At 37.5% G+C, this 21,075-nt stretch overlaps 1 protein-coding gene and 1 pseudogene across 1 annotated transcript in view; one reads left to right on the top strand and one right to left on the bottom strand.

Moving 5' to 3' along the window:
• The window catches only part of Atad5 (ATPase family AAA domain containing 5), a 45,809-nt gene that overhangs the window by 15,297 nt on the left and 9,437 nt on the right, over nt 1-21,075 (bottom strand). Inside the window, exons 5-15 of the mRNA XM_010642369.2 lie at nt 17,859-17,985; nt 16,837-16,918; nt 14,355-14,539; nt 11,534-11,688; nt 10,633-10,792; nt 9,421-9,747; nt 6,786-6,882; nt 5,134-5,213; nt 4,476-4,612; nt 4,238-4,388; nt 466-642 (exon numbers count right to left, since the gene is read on the bottom strand). Of these exons, the coding sequence (XP_010640671.1) occupies nt 466-642; nt 4,238-4,388; nt 4,476-4,612; nt 5,134-5,213; nt 6,786-6,882; nt 9,421-9,747; nt 10,633-10,792; nt 11,534-11,688; nt 14,355-14,539; nt 16,837-16,918; nt 17,859-17,985 (1,678 nt within the window). The remainder of the gene's footprint in view (nt 1-465; nt 643-4,237; nt 4,389-4,475; nt 4,613-5,133; nt 5,214-6,785; nt 6,883-9,420; nt 9,748-10,632; nt 10,793-11,533; nt 11,689-14,354; nt 14,540-16,836; nt 16,919-17,858; nt 17,986-21,075) is intronic.
• Nucleotides 9,862-9,962, top strand: LOC117285953 (annotated as a pseudogene).

The raw sequence follows: 21,075 nt of genomic DNA, 5'->3' as shown, positions 1-21,075 counted from the left end.
CTTCAATGGAAATGAGGTTTAATAAAAAGCAATAGGGGGCTGGGGATTTAGCTTAGTGGTTCCGGTGCCTGCCACCGAAGCACAAGGGCCCGAATTTGATCCCTGGTACCAAAGAAAAAAGCAATAGGAACTTGGCTGGGCATGATGGCACATGCCTATAATCCCAGCACTTGGGAGGCTGAAGCAAGATCACAGCAAGTTTGAGACCATCATGGCCTACACAGTGAGTTCAAGGCCACCCTGAATTACAAAGTGAGATTCTGCCTAAAACAGGGGAACTCATGAAAAATGTTCATATTTTTATGTATAAAAGTCATGAAGGGCCAGGGATTTAGCTCAGCGGTTCAGTGGCCTGCCTTGCAAGCGCAAGGACCCAAGTTCAATCCCCGGTACCAAAAAAAAAAAAAAAAAAAAGTCCTGAATATTTTAAAAGATCAATTTTATTTTGTAACTTTAATACTTTACCTTTATCATTTTCAAGAAGTGCTTCTGTTTCTTTATTATTTTGGGGTTTGGAAGATACTTTAAAGTAATTTGCCAAAGTTTTTGGGGGAAGTGCTCTCTTCTGCCCGCTACACTTGGGTGAAGATGGAGGAAGTTTCCGAGGTGATGCAACAACTTTCTTAGGGGAGTTTAATTTTTCTACAAAAAACCAAATTGCATTTAAGAATTTAAGAATAAACATTCTACATTCTAAAAATTATACATGGGGCCAGGGATTTAGCTCAGTGGTTCTGCCACCTGCCTTGCAAGTGCAATGACCCGAGTTCGATCCCTGCTACCAAAAATTAAAATAAATAATAAAAATTATACAGATGGCAAGATAGTAAAAATTAATGGTATAGAAATTTCCTTTCATTCTTACATTAAATTACTCTGTACAAATATTACTGTATAGTGTTTATTTTAACTGCACAGGACATGTCAATCTTTTGAAATGATTCTCTTTTCCAAAGAAACAGGTATTTTGAACAAATAATGTGCACAATCCCCCCACTGATCTCTACACCTATCTGAAGTCAGAAGAGGCTGGAGGAAAAATTCTAACACTATATATTGAGCACATTATAGAACTTTATTGTCCAACTTCAGCTCAGTCCTATAGTAAACTGTCATGACAAACAAAATGATACCTATTTCTAAAGACGCTTTGGAGGACAGATACAAAGTTAAATATAGGGTTAGCTATATTCTCCAGAAGACTGAAGGCATTTACTCCAGAGCACAAGTCCTTCCTTTGATTCTAAGTACCTTGAGGGGTTTTTTTTGGTTTTTTTGAGACAGGGTTTCTCTCTCACTATGTAGTTGAGACTGACCTGGAACTCATTATGTAGCCCAGGCTGGTCTCGAACTCACAGCGATCCTCCTGCCTCAGCCTCCTGAGTGCTGAGATTATAGGCATGTGCCACCACACCCAGCTCTCAGTACCTTGATTTAGTTCTGACATTCCTAATCACCATATGTGCCCCAGCAAGAATTCCTCACTTACCATCTTACACAATTTCCTGACTATGTCTTATTCTTTGTCTCTTCAATCACCATAGATTTTTATCAGATCCCTTGTATCTTAACTACTGAATCAAATAAACATTAAAATTTTAAAAAGTTATAGACATCAACATCGTTTTATTAAAAAAATTTTAAAACCATAAGAGATACAAAATCTTAAAGTGAAATTTTTTTCTTTACATTACATAGATATTTATTTCTAAGAAACACTCTTTACTGTTTTTATATTGACAGACCAAGGATTGCTTGATCATAGACTGGTATTAGTCCAAAGATTGATCAAATTTAAAATTTTAAAATTATCTAAATATTATGAATATGTTATTTGTAAAAAACTTTCTGCAAAAAAAAAAAATCACCCCTTTAGGGAAGTAGGTAACTAAACATGCTGGGACTAGGTCAAAAGGACAAAGGCCAATTAAAATAGTTCCCCACTAGCCAAAGATAGGAAGGAATATGTGAGCACTAGAAGAAAAGAGATGGGATTCTTCTAATATTCAATAGCTGACGCTGTATTTACCCTACCATCTAACAATAAAAAGGAAAACAACTGAACATATATTCGAAACATTTTCAAGACTTTGGCAATCATCCAACAAAGTACAGCGATCCCTGATATCCAAGAAATAAACAAGGTAAACACTAAGCTTTCCTACTGGCTTATGGCTTTGAGCAAATTTCCAAGCAACTGTGGTGAGGAAAATCCTGGTTCAGGTTTTCCTGAGTCAAGGAAACTATACTAGGTGTCTGGGGAAACCAAGGCAGACAAATCACAGGACAGAATACACAAGATCAGACAATGCAATGAGAACTCTAGAGATCTGCAGAGTCCTCTTCAGTTTATAAGCCCTCATCATTGAAGGGCCACAGAAAACAATTTCTGAGGCTCAGAGACCTAGGGATAGTTTCCCTTCTCACCAGAGTAGAAAGTATTACAATCAACAATGCATAGCTCAGGGGACTAGAAAGGTTTTGCCTGAGTAATTTAAAATTAGCCCTAGTCTACCTCCTATTGTCTTGCCCAATATAGTTTAAAAGATCTTAAAGAACAATTGTTTCCAAGTAATTTAACAACCTCCTCGAAGTTCAAGGATAGTTATAAGAATCAGAAATAGCCAGCATCCAATGAGGTAAATTATACAAAGTCTCACATGCAATCAAAATTATTAGGCATCCAAAGTAGAAAAATATAATCCACAAAGAGAAATGAATGAATTAAAAAGCCATCTCAGAAATTTCACAAATAGCCATGTGTGGTGGTACATGCTTGTAATCCTAGTATTTCAGGGAGGCTGAGGCAGGAGGGTTGCCATGAGTTTGAGGCCAGTCCAGGATATATAATGAACTCATTAATTTTTTTTGGGGGGGTGGTATGAGAGATTGAACCCAAGGCTTTAACAAGAGCTGCAACCCCAGACCTTTTAAAAATTTTTCAGTTTTCTCACTAATTTGCTAAATTGCCCAATTGGGCTTGAAATTTTGATCCTCCTACCTCAGCCTCCCAAAGTGCTAGGATGACAGTTGCATGCTATAATCAACTTTTAAATCTATATACTAGAAATAAAAAACTGGAAAATAAAATAGTACCATCGAACCAGGCATGGTGGCACATACCTGTAATCCCTGCTAGTTGGGAGGCTGAAACAAAAAGGAAGTTCAAAGCCAGTGTCACTGATCAATCTTAGTATCACTAAAAGTGGAAAGTGCCTCCTGCCTTGATGTCACAAGAAACACAAGCTGATTCATATATGCCAGCCACAAAAAGAGAACCTGAATCTACTCAATCCCATAGATCTAAGTACCAGTTTATAAGAAACACGAGGAAGAGGACTATGTTAAATGTTACCTTAAGGATACAATCATCCATCAAATTCAAAATGTGAGAAGTTCAATTATAAATGACTGAGGTTCTTCAACAAATAAATGACATGACTACACTTGCTGGAGAGATGAAAAGTTTGAGACATTAATCAAAGGTAAGATATGACCTTGTTTGGATCCTGATTTGAATAAACCAGGTGAAACAGTAAACTGAAATCAGACTATGTATTAGATGACACAATAGATTTAATTTTGTTAGGTCTCATTATGGTATTATAATTAAGCTTTTTAAACAAATTAATTTCATTGGTACATTTTAGATATCCATAATGATGACATTCATTATAGGGAATTTGTACCTGTACATGATATATCTTGGTTCTTTGTAATTATGCTTTTTGAAAAGCCCTTACTGGTTAGAAATATACATTGAAGTACATAATGGGTAAAATGGTCTTCAGAAGTTATTTTGTCTTAAAAGTCCAGGGAAACTACTTGGTAGACTGGGACAGGAAGATCTCAATTTTGAAGCCAGGTTGGTCAACTGAGACCCTGTCTCAAAATAAAAAACACTGGGCTTGGGGGCTCAGTGGTTCTGGCACCTGCCTCGCAAGTGCAAAAGCCCAAGTTTGATCCCTGGTACCAAACAAACAAACAAACAAACACTGACTCAGTGGCACCATGCCTGCCTCACAAGCACAAGGTCCTGAGTTTGATCCCCAGTACCAAAAATAAAAAAAATAAAAAAACTAAACCCTGGGGTGATAACTAAGTGGAAGGCCTTGAGTTCAAAGCACTAGTATTAGAAAGGGAGGGAGGGAAGGAAGCATGTCTGTGCACAGGAAACAAAAAAATGAATGTGAAACCGTAGACAACTAAAACTCTTTTCTCATGTTTTATTACTTACTTGGTGACTTGCTTATGCTGTAGTTATTAAAAAAACAGGGCTTTTGTGCATTTACTCCTTGTTTGTCTACTTGATGAGACTGGGTAGCTTCTTTCAGTTGAGATAGAATTTGTCTACCACTGCGCTGGGAGGAGGCATTCACCTCAAATATCTACAAAAAGATGCGAGAAAAAGAAGGATTTGTTTTCTGATAACACTAATGATGACATCCCCAGCTCCCATTGTATCTGCTACTAACCTTGAATCCAAGCTCCTGAGCACAAGCATACACTGTGGCAGTTTTACCCACTCCTGTTGGCCCTGTTATAAGAACAGTGTTGCAGAGACGGCTCTCTTCATCTGAGCTGCCTTGAAAGTCTATCCTATCTGAAAAATCTGAAAAGAGTATTCAAATGTACAGAAGGTGATTAAAGCTTAGGCGACAAACAATTCTACCTCATGAAACCCACTCACTATGTCCCTCAAGTTTCTTGCCAATAAATGTTGAAAAATAAATTTATAAAAGTAGAAGCCAAATATAAAACACTAACTCATATTTCATAAAAAAATTTTTAGCTAATCTCAATCAGGCATAGTGGCGCATGCCCACAAAATCCAGCCCGTGGAAGGCTGAAGCAAGAGATCTTGTGCCTGAGGCCAGCCTGGGCTACATAAGGAGACTCTGTTTCAAAAGGAAACAAACAAGTTGAGCATGGTGGTGCACGCCTATAACCCCAGCAACTTAAGAAAGCTGAAGCAGGTGGATCACTGTCAGTTCAAGGCCAGACTGGGCTACACAGCAAATTCAAGGCCAGCCTGAACTAATATCAAGACCCTTTCTCAAAAAAAAAAAAAAAACGGTAATGTTACTAAAGAAGTAAATGTTTGGTGTAATGGAAATGACTCAAAATATCTACCTTCCTGTTTCTCATCTCTTTTTCCCTTCAAGTTCTGTCTTTCTTCCAGTTCTGCTCTTCTTTTCCAGTCTTTCAACCAGCTGTCATTAAAAAAAAAAGCACATTAGTAACAATAATTCACAGAATATAGATACCCATTAAACCTTATATTAAAATGACTTGGGCATTATGGCATAATGCAGGTTTTTATGTACTCCATAGTGGCTCTAAATCACCTAATACTAAAATAGTTTTGTATGGACATGAATTTTTTTGTTTTTGTTTTTGAGACAGGGTGTCTCTACATAGTTGAGACTGACCTGGAACTCACTATGTAGCCCAGGCTGGTCTCAAAGTCACAGCGATCTTCCTGCCTCAGCCTCCCGAGTGCTGGGATTACAGGCATGTGCTACCACATGTGGCTGGACATGAATATTTTAAAAATGAAGGGCCAGGGATTTAGCTCAGCGGCACTGTGACTGTCTTGCAAGTGCAAAGTCCTGAGTTCAATCCCCACCCGGTACCCCCCAAAATCAATTAAAAAAATTAAAAAATGGCCAGGTGGGACTATCTAGAGTGGGACTATCTGAATGTAAATCCCAGCTCTTCCACGGGTTACCTATGTGACTCTGTGTTTTTTTGGTACCAGGGATTGAACTCAGGACCTTGTGCCTGTGAGACAGGCAGGCCTATGTGACTCTGGATAAATAACCTTTCAAGGGCTGTTTCTTCATTGAAGAGATCAAAACAACAGGGGCCAGGGATTTAGCTCAGTGGTGCTGCCACCTGCCTTGCAAGTGCAAGGTCCTGAGTTCGAGCTCTGGTACCCCCCAAAAAACCACACACAATAGTATTAACTCTGACAGTTCTGTTCTAAGGATTAAATCAACTAAGGACAGTGTTTGTTTGTTGATTTTTCTGAGATAGGGTTCACTGCGTAGTTCCAGCTGCACTGAGGTCACTCTGTAGTCCAGGCTGGCCTCAAACTCGCAGTGATCCTCCTTCTTCAGCTTCCCAAGTGCTGGGATTTCAGGCCTGCGCCACCACTGCTGGTACAACAGTGTTTGTTTGTTTGTTTGTTTGGGGTTTTTTTTTGGTATCTGTGATCAAACTCAGGACCTTGCACTTGCCAGGTAAGTGGTGGAACCACTGAGCTAAATCCCCAGCCCACAACAGTGTTAAATACTTGGAACAGTTTCAAATTCACAATATTAACTGTTACAATGGGTCCACAATTCCTTATGAAATCATTTGGTCAAGTACTATAATTTCAAAATCCACAATTTTTCAGGTATTAAAAAGGCAAGTTGAATGCCTACTAAATGTGATTAACAAAGATTATAACAAACTTCATATAACAGTAGCTTTTTCTGTTTTCAGAACTTTCTGTGGACACAAATTAATAGTAATATGATCCCACTGGTTAGAAAAGAACTACTGCATATGTACAATTTTTTTTCTAGAAGGTTTAAGAAGAAAGTTCCAATTACTGTAACCTCTGGGGGGGATAAATATGAGAAAATAAACTTTTCACTTAAAATTTTTGTTTTTAAAATTATTTTCCTGTGTACTATATTACTTTATAATTTTAATTTTCAAATTTTGGTCTAATAAAAGAAATAGCAAACTAAATTTGTAAACTATTTCTCAATTCCTTTACAAATGTCACCAACCTATGTAACTTTTTTATAGCTAACTCATTGCCTATGAGTTCAATGGCATTCTGAGGTTGGTACTTTTCTGTCCAAAGCATGTCTTCAGTTCCAGAATCTAAAGAAAAAAAAAAACTAAGATATTATTTATTCCTTGATATAAGCATATAGTGTTACACATTTACATAATTGCTATAATATAACAATAATTATTTGCAGAAATCTTAATGCTTTCAAAATGTCAAAAAGGTCATTTTAAAACTTAACATTATATTTAAAATTCTTCACATAAAATCCAATCCTCCTGAGTTGGGCGTGGTGGCGCACACCTGTAATCCCAGCACTCGGGAAGCTGAGGCAGGAAGATCGCTGTGAGTTCAAGACCAGCCTGGGCTGCAGTGAGTTCCAGGTCAGTCTCAACTACACAGTGAGACCCTGTCTCAAAAAACCAAAACAAACAAACAAAAATCCAATCCTCCTAAAAAACTAACCACCAAAAAACCCAAAAATGAACCAACCACCATAAAACCTCACATAGGTAAGGTATAAAAAAAGTATACATTAGGGCCAAGGACACAGCTCAATGCAAGAGCACTTGGCTACATCAACTGACAAGAGGATAAAGAAGATGTGTTTTTTTAATACGATGGAGTACTACTCTGCCATAAAGAAGGATGAGCTTCAGACATTTACAGCTAAATGGATGGACCTTGAGACCATACTCTTAAGTGAAATAAATCGGACACACATGGTTAAATACCACATTATTTCTCTGGTGTGAGAAACTGAAAGTGGAAATAAGGACTGAAATGTATGGGATGTTGGGAAATGGGAAGAAAGTGTTCAAATGGGAAGGGGAACAAGGGGGAGGGACAGAGAAAGGAAGGAAGGGACAAGAAAAAAGTGAAAGTAGAAGGAAAAAATGGGGAAAAAAAGAGCACCTGGCTAGCATGCATGAGGCTCTAGGTTTCACACCTAGTTAAAAAAAATAATAAAAAAGAAGCACATTAAAATTTGTAATGGGTCAGGATTTTAGTTCAGTGTTGTCGCCGCCTGCCACACAAGCACAAAGACCCGAGTTTAATCCCCAAATAACAACAAAAAAAAACCAGTTTGTAATAACCAAAAAGAAACATGAAATATGGAAAATAATTTTTAGCATAAAATAATAAAAAGAACAAAGGCAGCACACTCTTAATGGATTCTCTTTTAACCACTGAAAAGAAACATGAAGACATCCTATAAAGTCAACCTAGATTTAAAAAAGAACAAATTACAGTGGGTGTGATGGCGCATACCTGTAATCCCAGAAACTAGAGGCTAAAACAGGAGGATCACAAATTCAAGGTCAGCCTGGGCAATTCTGTCTCAAAATAAAAAATAGAAAGGGCTAGGGAGGTAGCTCAGTGAGAGGCCCTGGGTTCAATCCCCAGTTACCACAAAAAAAAGAAGAGACAAATGTTACACTCCTAACAGAGAAGACCGAATATTGTTAAGAAGCTAATTCTCTCCAACATAATCTATAAAGTAATGTAAAATCAAAATCTCTATGGGATTTAGGGGGGTAAAGGAACTAATGGTTCACTTAGTAAACTAAGTTCACAAAAATACTATAAAAATTAATAATAATATGCTGGACGTAGTGGTGGAATCCTGTAATCAATCCTATTACTCCTGAGTCTCAGGCAGAAAGACTACTATGAGTTCAAGGTCAGCCTGGGATACATATTCAGTCAAGGCCAGCCTGAACTAAATAGCAAGATTCTGTCTTAGAAAGCCATAAAATTTTAAAAAATGATATGTGATTTGTCATATCAAGTATTAAAGTTTATTTAAAAATGGATTAATTAAATCAGTTCAACAGAATACTCTGGGCAAGATACATATTTTTTTTGGGGGGGGGGCAAGATATTTAAACTGATTGTAAATGTGTAGTAATGAGAAATACACTGTATTTGTAGTACCGATCCCAGGCTTTCACAGAATTATCTGTAGCTGGGTGTGGTGGTACATGTTTATAGTTGCATACCTGGGAGGCTGAGACAGGAAGATTACAAATTCAAACCCAACCCTGGCAATGTAAGGACCGGTGAGGCACTGCCTCAAAATAAAAAGTGAGAAGGATTGGGAGTGCAGCTCAGCATGAAGACACCAGGTTTAATTCCTAGTTGTACCGTACCAAACCAAACCAAACAAAAAAAACAAGGCATATGTATTGAGCTGGAGGTGACGATCAGTGGTAATGCACATGGCTAGCACATACAAGGCCCTGGGTTTGATCCCAACACCATCACCAAAAAAAAATAAATAAATAAAAATAATAATAATAATAATAATTTTTTTAAGCATATGCATTTAAAGATGCACATAAAATCAGTTTAAACACCTATCTGTTTCTATGGTTAACTGTTAGCCTTAAATCAGTGTGGCTTCCACTTATATTATATACACATATATTGTTTAAAAGTTTCAAAATCAGGAGGCCGAGGCAGGAGAATCTACAGTTTGAGGCCAGCCTTGGCAACACAGAAAGACCCTGTCTCAAATGAACAAAAAAAAAAAAAAAAAAAAAAAAAAAAAAAGAAAAGAAGAGGGTGGTGGGGGAAGAGGTTCAAAAACGTAAGTTCTAGAATGAGAAGAAGAAAACGTAACTTACCAGGAATGGAAGATGTTTCTGCTGCAGGCTCTTTGTCATCATCTCTTATCAGAGTACCATTATCCACTGCTTCGGTTTTCACTCTACACGTTGTACTTAAAGCAGTTTGTTTCTTCTGGGATGTTTTACAAAATATACCTTTAGAAGAATCTAGCTTTTTACCAGAAGAATTGTTGCTTTTGTCAAGTTCTTCTGGCTTCTCATATATCTTTTCTGGATTTACTGAATATTCATTTAGTTTCTTTCTTTTTGACTTCAGAATTTCTGTCTTCATTCGTTTCCTTTTTGTTCCTTTTTGTGTGATATCAGGCTCTAGTTGTGAACTTTCTATTTCAGAAATTATAGAAGGCATGTGCTTAATAATCAACAAAAACAATTTTAAATACCCAATAATCTTCATATCACTGCAAAATATCTGCACAAGGATGACATGTAAATTTATGATGCATTCCATAGTTTACTAAAATTGGAATGATATAGAGAAGATTAGCATGGCCTCTGAGAAAGTTGAGTGACATTAATATGAAAAGGTAAGAATCTATGTGACATGCTGAAAGTAAGCCTTCTGTATAAAGATATAAATTAAACTAGCTCATCTATGGCTTTCCTTAAATGAATGATAATCAAACATAATTAAAACTGTCTAGCCGGGCGTGGTGGCGCACACCTGTAATCCCAGCACTCCGGAGGCTGAGGCAGGAGGATTGCTGTGAGTTTGAGACCAGCCTGAGCTGCATAGTGAGTTCCAGATCAGTCTCAACTACACAGTGAGACCCTGTCTCAAAGAACCAAAAAAAACAAAAAAAACTGTCTTTCACTGGGCAAGTTAATACATGCCTGCAATCTCAGCTCCTGGGAAGGCTGAGGCAGGAGGATTACAAATTTGAGGCCATCCTGGGCAATTTAGCAAAACCCTGTTTCCAAATAAAAAATTAAAAGCGAGGAATATATATTAGTGGTGGTGCAAACCTGAATTTAATCCCCCAAACTGCAAAAATAAGTCAATGAATAAAAGCTATATTTCCGTTGGCATCTCTGGAAGATGGCAGGCATGAACACTGGACTGTACAAGCTGCTGTACTTTAGGTAAATAGTTGTCCTTGCCCAATGTAAGCAATGATTTGGCCACTTCTGAGTCAGAGGCTAAGGCTTCATGTTTTCAAATCTGAAATATTAGCATAATACAGCATAATGACAACAATGATCACTAACCTTGTTTACCATGATACTCAGAAAGTACCTGGTATTCAACTCGTTTTTTTATAAGCAAAGGAAAGTATTTTCCCAAAGAAAATTCAGGATTTGACCACCCAATTTCCTCCAACAAAATGTTTCTTACTTCTTTAGCAAAATCATTCCTTGTCCTCATACGCTGCAATGAACAATAAAATGTCACAATAAAAGATCCATACCATTTAGTAATATTAATCACAATAATATCAATCATTTTGCAAGCGCAAGGACCCAAGTTCGATCCCTGGTACAAAAAAAAAAAAAAAAGTCAATATCTATGTGGGACTAGCTTTAGTCACAAAATACAAAGCTGCATTGCATAGCTTTTGAAGGATTTAATTTTTTTTAAAAAGGACTTAATTCATATTTTTCTTTTTCTCTCTCTCAGTTGGACTTTACATATTTATTAGACTACATTGCTGACTTATATCTATAAAATATCTACAATGCTTACTTATAAAATACAAGCATGGTGGTGCACGCCTGTAATCCCAGCACTATGGAGGCTGAGTTAGGGGGATCACCCTGAGTTCAAGACCAACCTGAACTATATAGCAAGACCCTGTCTCAAAAAAAAGGGGGGAGGCTGGGGATTTAGCTCAGTGGCACCACACCAGCAGGGGGATTTAACTCTAGGTTCAAATATGGTGGCAAAGGACTGTAATTTCACCACTTGGAAGATGGAGGCAAGAGGGTCACTGTGAGTTCAAGGCCAGCCTGGGCTACATAGTGAGATCCTGTCTCAAAAAACAAAACAGCAACAAACTTGACCCTATGAAAAAAGGAACTCTAAGACCCAACAGCCAATACCCAAGTTTTTTTCCTCTGAAAGATGTGAAGGAAACATTCTACAGTAGTGAGTGAGCTCTTTAGTACTTACCATGACATCAGAACCACTGTTCAAATTTGAATCCAATGTTGAGAATTCACCAAGAGCAATAACATGTTTGGAAATATCTGTTACTTTTGTATCCTGCTCTTTAAATTTAGTTAAAAGGGGACAAGAGGGTAGTTTTAAATGCCATAACAAACAGCCTACAGAAAAATGAAAAAATATCTTAATTAACATTATACACTATGCATTTACTGAGTGTCAAGTGTACAAACACAAACACTTGACAAATCCTAGTATGCAAGAGTCCCTGTGTTCAATTCCCAGAACACAAAAAATAAATAAAACAAAACAACAACAACAAAAACCCCAAACCTACAACTACATAAGTAACACAGTAGTATCCCAAACTACATAAGTAACTACATAAGTACTACACAGCAGTATCTCAAATCCATATAAGTACACAGGAAACAAAATCCTCACAACCAAGAAATACCATTAAGGCTTGGGATTTAGCACAGTGGCGCAGTGCCTGTCTCGCAAGCACAAGGCCCCAAGTTCAAACCCACTACCAAAAAAACCCCACCACCACAACAACAAAAAACAAGTGGATATTAGCAACTGTCATTTTGACACTCAGGGTAAAAATTTAAAGGGCAGTTTACATCAAACTTTAAAGTTTAAACTTTTTTTTTTTTTTTTGGTACCAGGCATCGAACTCGGGACCTTGTGCTTTTGAGGCAGGTGGCAGCACCACTGAGCTAAATCCCCGGCCCTAAAATTTAAACTTTTAAGTCAAACCTGTATTCAAATCCAGAGTGTGCCACTTATTACTCTTGTGAATATGGCAAGATCACAATCATAGTTTCTTTATCTGCAAGCAGAGGTGACAATTACAATATTCAACCTCTTAGAATTGTTTAGGGATTATCTGCTCAAAAGAATTCCAGAAAACAGTAAGAACTCAGTAATTCCTAAGGATGCAAAAGAGAAAGGTTCTCTCTGTGACTGCCTACAAATAGAAATAATAGTAGTACTCCTGTGAAAATGGGTTTATAATATTCAGGGAAGAAAAGCCATCTAATTTCTGTAGTTGAACATACTGTTGAACATACTGTTAGCAGAGCGCTACCCTAGCAGTTGTAAGGAACCAGGTTTAATCCCAGCACTAAAAGAGGAAAGGAGAGAGGGAGGAAGAGAGGAAATGTTACATGGACATGTACTATGAAGAATACCAATAAAGACTTCATCAACCAAATGGTCAGTGGCAGAAGGTAAAATGAGAAAAAACAGAAGAAATTATTAGAAAAATTGGCTGTAAAATTCCCTAAGGGAAAAAAAGGCGGAACAGGGCGGAGATGTAGCTCAGTGGTAGAGCACTTGCCTAGGATGTGCAAGGCCCTATGTTTGATCCCTAGTACCACCAAAAGAGACAGACAGAGAGGCTGAATAAAACTCGTAAAGTATCAGGTCAGAAACACAAAAGGAAAAGAAAGGAAAACAGAACACAATGCACATTTTATGGGCAGAGGGAATGCATAGAACTAAATCTCAAAGCCAAATGAGATGAACACCATTGTTTAGGGCTGCAAAAAGCAAAACACAGGGGCCAGGAATATAGCTCAGTGGTACCTCGCCTGCCTTACAAGCACAAATACTGAACTCCATTCCCAGTACCAAAAAAAGAAGGAAAAAAAAATCTCTAGGTAGGAACCTGGAAAAATAATAACAAAAGATTCTGCACACTATTAGTAATTAAAAATTATAAATAGGACTGGGGATTTAGCTCACTGGTGCCACGCCTGCCTCATAAGCACAAGATCCCGAGTTCTGATCCCTGATACTGGAAACAAAACAAAACAAAAAAAAAACAACATTTTAAGTAGCTGGGCATATCACGCACATAATTTCAGCACTGGGAGGCTGAGGCACGAAGATCACGCTTTAATTTCATTTCCTTTTCCCCTCCCCTCTCCTCTCCTCTAACCCTTCCCTTCTTTCTCAGTGCTGAGGATCAAATCCAGAGCCTCATGCACACTGAGCAAGCACTCATTTACCAATGTTCTCAGACATATGAGAAACCCTCAAGCTAATCCAATCACACACATGCTATGATTTCAGAGGGGAATAGCCTTCCTTTCTAGAACACATAACCTGTTCGAGAATAATATTCACTCCAGGTTCCTCACACCCTGACATAAAGGATGGGGTAAGGATCCCTTTGGTCTCTTGGCTCTCCAACACCCGCACTCAATAAATTGAATCCAAAGCTGAGGAAGAAAGGATGAAACACGTCTTTAAAATATCCACGTGCTGGGCATGGTGCTGTGAGCCTATAATCAAATCACAGCACTTGGGAGGCTGAGGCAGGAGGATAGCTGCGAGTTTGAGGCCAGCCTCACCTACAAAGTGAGTTCAAGTCCAGCCCAAACTACCTAAGGAAACTTTCTCTTAAAAAATAAAACAAAGAATTCCCACTAAAACCACCATAAAAATGATGGATCTAGGAAACCTCAGCCTCATTTTTAAACACCTTAGACAGTTTTCATACTGCCTTTAAAAGTTAAAGAGTAGAGCCAGGGATTTAGCTCAGTGGTGCTGCCTGCCTGGCAAGGTCCTGAGTTCAGTCCCCAGTACCATCCCCAACAACAACAAAAAGAGTCAGAAGGCCGGGCGTGGTGGCGCACGCCTGCAATCCCAGCACTTGGGAAACTGAGGCAGGAGGATCACGGTGAGTTCAAAACCAGCCTGGGCTACATAGTGAGTTCCAGGTCAGCCTCAACTACATAGCAAGACCCTGTCTCAAAAAAAAAAAAAAAAAAAAAAAAAAAAGAGTCAGAAAAATATTCAGTAATAACAAACTTACCATCATCCTTTTGCTGTATATGAACAACTGCCTGGAAACTGGTACCCACTGTGTTATACATATCCAGTGCAGCAGCTTTCTTTGCAATTTGTCGTTTCAACAAATCTGGCAAACCACTCATTAGAAAATCACGCTTTGCTTTAAATTGTACATCACAATCCTGAGATTTTTCAGATGTATCTTGACTTTTAAGAAAATGATTTGAAAAAGAAAAATTAAAGTTATAAATACCAAAAACACACACTTTTTAGAAAATAAACACTTCTGAATTTAACTTAAAAATCAATCAGCTACTTAAGATGTTAGCTGGTCAAATTGTTTTCTGTTTAAGTCAACCATGTATAGAAATATGAATAGGAAAAAATGTTACCTGGGACTATCTTTAGGTGGGAGGTGAGTTTTCTTCCTTGTATTTTTTCATTTTATTTTGGGGATGGAACACAGGGCATCACATGTGCTAGGTAAGCACTCTACAACTAAGCTACCTCCCCAGCTTTAGAGTGTTGTTGTAGCTGTTGTTAACCATGTATTTATATTATAATGAGAAAACAAAATCTGTGTCACTTTCAAAAAGTTATTACAGGAACCTGTAATATAACATTGGTTCCGGGGCTGGGGATCTAACTCAGTGGTTCAGTGGTTCCATTGCCTGCCTTGCAAGCACAAAGACCCAAGTTTGATCCCCAGTACCAAAAAAAAAAAAAAAAAATTTTTTCCAATAAAACAGGAAATATTAGTTTTTTCTCTTTTTTTTTTTTTTTTTTTTTTGGTACCAGGGATTGGGCTTAGAATGTTGTGCTTACAAGGCAACCAGCAGAACCACTGAGCTAAATCCCCAGTCCAACCCTTATTATTGATATCTATTTTAGTTGTGTTATCTTTAGATTATTAATCATAAGAATCTTTTTTTTTTTTAACACTGAGAATTGAATCCAGCCAGGGGTAGCTATTGATTCATTTTTATTTTTATTTTTTTGGTACTGGAGATCAAACTTGGGTCCTTGTATTTGTGAGGCAGGCAACAGAACCACTTGAGCTAAATCCCTGGCTCAAAATAGTGTTTTTAATTTTTAAAAAAGGGAAATGAGGGCTGGGGATTTAGTTCAGTGGTTCTGCTACCTGCCTTGAAGGCGCAAGGTCCTGAGTGCAATCCATGGTACAAAAAAAAAAGGAAATGAAAATCTAAAAAAGATCCATTCACGTCCATTCAAATGGATAAAATGTAAAAGATAAAAAAATGAAAATGTCCACACAAAGACTTGTATGTAAGTGTTCATGTCTCCTTTATAGACAATGGTTTAAAATTGGAAACAACCAAATGCCCATTAGCAGGTAAATGGACAAAAAATAGTATATCCATGCAATGGAATACCACTCAGCAAATATAAGAACACACTGGTATTTTAAAATTTTAGTTGTTTTTCTTCCATTTTACATACTGATATATTTAACAATATGAATAAGCCTCAAAATCACTATGGCGAGAGAGATGCAAGCCACACACACACACACACACACACACACAATTCCTTCCTTCCTTCCTTCCTTCCTTAGTGATGAGGATCAAATCCAGAGTGGTATTATTTTCTTAATGTGAAGTTCTGGAAGATGCAAACTAATATAATGAAAAGAAACTAGACAGCACTTGGGAGGCTGAGGCAGGAGGATCACTGTGAGTCCGAGACCAGCCTGGGCTACATAGTGAGTTCCAGGTCAGTCTCAACTACATAGTGAGACCCTGTCTCAAAAAGAAAAAAAAAAGAAACGTGTTTGCTTGAGGTAGGGCCATAAGAAGAATGGAGCAAAGAACATGAAGAATCCACTGTGGGTAATGAAAATATTTCCATATATTGATATGGCAGCTTTATACAATTAAAAAATTTTTTTAAACCTCACAAAATATATACTTTAAATGCGCAGTTGAATGTAAGGTATACCTCAAAAAAGTTTAAAATTAATTAAGAGTTAACAAAAACTAGGAGTGTAGCTCAGTGGTAGAACACTCAGAGCAAAAAAATAAATGCCCACAGGGGATACTATTAATACTACAAAACCACTAAAATGGCAAAAGCAAAAATTCCTAACCAGAAATAGTAGCACATGCCTATAATCTCAGCACTCAGAAGCCTAAGGCAGGATATCAAATTCTATACCAGCCTGGACAACTATGCAAGACTCTGGTTCAAAATAAAAAATTTAGACTGGAGATATTGCTCAGCACTTCTGGATTCAATCCTCAGTTCTGAAAAAAGTGTATGTATGCATGTGTGTATGTGAATGTTAAGCAAAGAATACACTTATGAAGTTTATGTGGCATTCTTGAACTGAAGAAACTAATCTATGTCAATGGAAATCAAATTCATTGATGGACTTATTAAAGATTCAAATGATAATTTACATGCTTTCTTATCAAAGTAAATTAGTAAATATAAAATGCATTACATAAAACATTTTGTCATTTTAAAAACTGTATTGGACTGACCTGTTCTCATCAAAAACAAGGATAGGATCAGCTGTTTTCTGAGTCTTTTTGGCAAGAAATAAAGGAGCAACTTTCATTTTTCCTTAGAAAAATAAATATATAATATTAGTATAAATGCTTAGCACTTCCATTTCAGCAATTAAAAAAATTATATCCCTCTCGCTTTCTCTCTCTCTCTACAAACACACACACACACACACACACACACACACACATTTTGGGGTGGTAACCAGGAATCAAACTCAGGACCTTGCACTTGCCAAACAGGCAGTGTCACTGAGCTATATCCACATTTTTAAATACTTTTAATTATTTTTTAAATTATAAAATGTCTATATAATGATCTGTTCCCTAAACCTGGCAGTATCAGAATCTCCTGTAGAACTTTTATTTTTAACTACAGACAATACAATGATGGAGATTCTTATTCGATATCTTTGGTAAAGACCTAAACATTTTTTAGAAGTTTTAACCGACCCAGACAATTCTGTTGATCAATCAGGTTTGGGAACTACTAAATTTAAGGCTACACAGATATATTAAAAAATGAAATCTTGAATATGCTCACACTAAACAAATGCTCAATTCCCCTTTGATAAACTCCACTATATCAGAATATTACTTATTAAAATAGAATGTAGGGGCTGGGGATTTAGCTCAGCGGTTCGGTGGCCTGCCTTGCAAGTGCAAGGACCCAAATTCAATCTCTGGTACCAAAAAAAAGAATGTGGGGCCGGGGATTTAGCTCAGCGGTTCGGTGGCCTGCCTTGCAAGTGCAAGGACCCAAATTCAATCTCTGGTACCAAAAAAAAGAATGTGGGGCCGGGGATTTAGCTCAGTGGTTCCATCGCCTGCCTGAGTTTGATCCCCAGTACCACAAAAATAAATAAATAAATAGAATAGAATAGAATGTAATTAAAATTTTCGATATTAAATGAGGCTAAATTTGCAATATAAGCACAATCAGAATAATCCCCCCAAACATTCTACTCTTCAACAAAAGTGGTATTATTTCTGATTACCAGGTATTTTTTTTGGAGACTCCTTAAGTTTTTTTCCCAGCACATCATTCAAACACTGTAGTTTCTTCTGATTCTTCTCTGAATTTTTAAAAGAAGTAGGACTTGAGTCTATTATTATTACAGAGTCCTAAAACAAAATAAAAAAACAAACAAAAATTTAAATACTGTAGGCCCCTTATTTGTGGGTGATACTTTCTAATAATCCCAGTGGATGCCTAAAACCTCTCACACAGTTCAAATATAAAAGGGGTGATTAAACTATCCAGGCAATGTTTAGATTTACAAAATTTTATTACAATAAGACATTGCCGTTATTCCTCCTGAAAATATTCCCCTGGGTTCAAACATGCATATCCCCTGGTTCTTATCAGTTTCTGGGATATTCTGGAAGTCCTCTTTCGTGCCTTTCAAAGGTATGATCAAAAACATGGTAAATGCTGCTGCTAATACACAGGCTCATAAAACTTTTCCAGTATACCCACATCCACCTTATTCACTGCATCTAACACCATGTGAATTCCGGCTCTTCCCCAAATTCAAAAGGATCATGAATGGTAAACACTTTGAAGCAATTCTGGACATTAAGGAAGCCACGACAGCACATAAAGACACGAAAGAACTTTCACAACTGCTTCATGAAGTGGCAACAATGGATATGGTATGTGTCTGAAGCAAGGGGCAATGTTTTGAGAGAGATTAATGTTAATGTGTATTTTCCCATAATGAATTCTTTTAATTTAAAAATTCAATGTATTTTATTAATTTTTTTGTACTGGGGATTGAACCCAGGGCATTCTTGCCGAGCTACATACCCAACCCTTTTGTAATTCTTTATTTTGTTGTTTTTAGTTTTGTTTGCATTACCAGGGATGGAACTCAGGACCTTGTACTTGGAAGGCAGGCATGGTGCCACTACGCTAAATCCCCAGCCCAATATTTTCTCTTTTTTTTTGATACCAGGACTGAATTCAGGCCCTTGAGTTAGCAAGGCAGGCACTGGAACCACTGGGCTAAATTCCCAGGCCTTGTAATTTTTTATTTTGAGACAGTGACTTGATAAGTCACTAAGTTGTAAGTTGCCCACATTAGGCTTGAATATGTGATCCTCTTGCCTCAGCCTCCCAGAATGCTGGTATACAGGCATGTAGCACCTTGTCCAGTTATGGATTTTCTGTGTGGGTGTGTGTTACCATGGATTGAACTCAGGACCTTGCACTTTGCTAAGCAAGAACTGACTTCAAATTTTATAGAACAGGGGCCAGGGATTTAGCTCAGCAGTTCCGCCACCTGTCTTGCAAGGGCAAGGACCCGCGTTCAATCCCCAGTACCAAAAAAATAAATAAAACTTTTACAGAACAGTTTAGGGAAGAGAGAGAGAGAGAAAACTAGTCTATGAAATGCGTAGATGGGTTAACTATTCTTAATACAGTATGGTAAAAGCAAAATTGAATAAAGTATGAAAAACTGCAAAAGAAAAATACATATAAGAATGGAAACTACCATATCTGTCTTGAGGGCATCAGTAGTTTTTAAGGAAAGAGAGTAGAATGTTCAAAGCATTATTTGTAATAGCCAGAAAGTAGAAACAACACAAGTGTCCAAAAAATGAAGGATGGGTAAACCAAATACAATGTATTCAATGAGATATTATTAGGCAAAGAAATGAAATACTAGCAGGGAATGGTGGCACACACCTGTAATTCCAGCACTTGAGAGGCAGACACAGGACGATTACGAGCTTGAGGCCAGCATAGTCTACAAAACCGGCTCAAGCCTAGCCTAGACTACACAACAAGACTGTCTCACAAACAAAAAAGAAATAAAATGGGTTACAACAAGGATGAATCTTAAAAACATGCTGCCAGGTGTGGAAGTACATACCTGTAATTCCAAATACTCAGGGGCCGGGGATTTAGCTCAGCAGTGCTGGGCCTGCCTCACAAACCCAAGGTCCTGAGTTCAATCCCAGGTACCAAAAAACAAACAAACAAAAGCAAATACTCAGGAGGCTAAGGCAGGATGATCACAAATTCAGGGCCAGCCTGGGCAACTTAGTGAGACCCTGTCTTAAATTGGGCTGAGAATGTGCCTCAGTGCTACAGTGTTTGCCAAGCATAGGTGAGGCCCTAGGTTTAATCTCAAAGATAATAATAATAATAGAAAAATATGGACTGGGGATTTAGCCCAGTGGTTGTGCCGCCTGCCTCATAACTGCAAGGTCCTGAGTTCAATCCCCGGTATCAAAAAAGAAAAAGAATAATAGTGTTAAGTAAAAGAAGCCAGACACAAAGCACCACAAGTTACATATTACTTTCATGATATTTTCAGAATAGACTAAGCTATAGACTTTCCTATAGAAAACAGATTAGTAGTTAGCTAGGTGAGGGGAATGGAAGAATTAGGAAAGGACAGCAAAGGTAAATGGGTTCTGTTTTTGGAGCAATGCAAATATTATAAAATTGATTACGACAGATATAGAACTACAGGCCTTGAATTGTACACTTTAAATGAATTGCACAGTATGTGAATTATAGCTCAATAAAGCTATTTTTTAAAAAAAGAATTTGCATTTCACATGATCTTAAAGTTATACATGCCAGGCATAGTACCTCATGGCTGTAATCCCTGTAGTTGGGAGACTGAGGCAGGAGGATCACCATGAATTCAAGGCCATCCTTGGGCTACATAGTGAGTTCAAGGCCAGCCTGAACTACAGAGCAAGACCCTGTCTCAAAATACAGGGGGAAAAAAAAAGCTGAGCAGGAAATAGGTAGAAGAGAGAGAACTTGGAATACATATATATATATTTTTTTTCTTTTTGGCACCAGGAATTAAACTCAGGACCTTATGCTTGCCAGGCAGGAGTAGCACCACTGAGCTAAATCCCTGGCCCTCTTGGAATGTATATTTGAAGCTGAGACAATAAAATGAAAACAGCAGTGTCAATAAAATAAAAAATGAGATAAACAAATAGTATGAATACCACAAAGAACGGCTTTGAGGAAAGGGAAGGGAGCCAGATATAGCTGATGAAAGTCTTGAGTGACTTGAGGAAGATCTGTACTGTATTTTATAAGCTAAAACGAGTGATAGGCTTTAAAATAGAATTCCAAATGATTCTCTTTCTATCACTTTAAGGCTGTCATACAATTCAATCTCCTACTTTATAATGGTTCCTCTTCCACACCAAAGAGCAAAATGAAACAATTTATACTAA

Source organism: Fukomys damarensis, unplaced genomic scaffold (genome assembly GCF_012274545.1).
Source record: "Fukomys damarensis isolate Sample0158 unplaced genomic scaffold, DMR_v1.0_HiC HiC_scaffold_13, whole genome shotgun sequence".
Classification (NCBI taxonomy): Eukaryota; Metazoa; Chordata; class Mammalia; order Rodentia; family Bathyergidae; genus Fukomys; species Fukomys damarensis.
The sequence above is the reverse complement of the archived record's forward strand: the minus strand, read 5'-3'. Positions and strand labels throughout refer to the sequence as shown.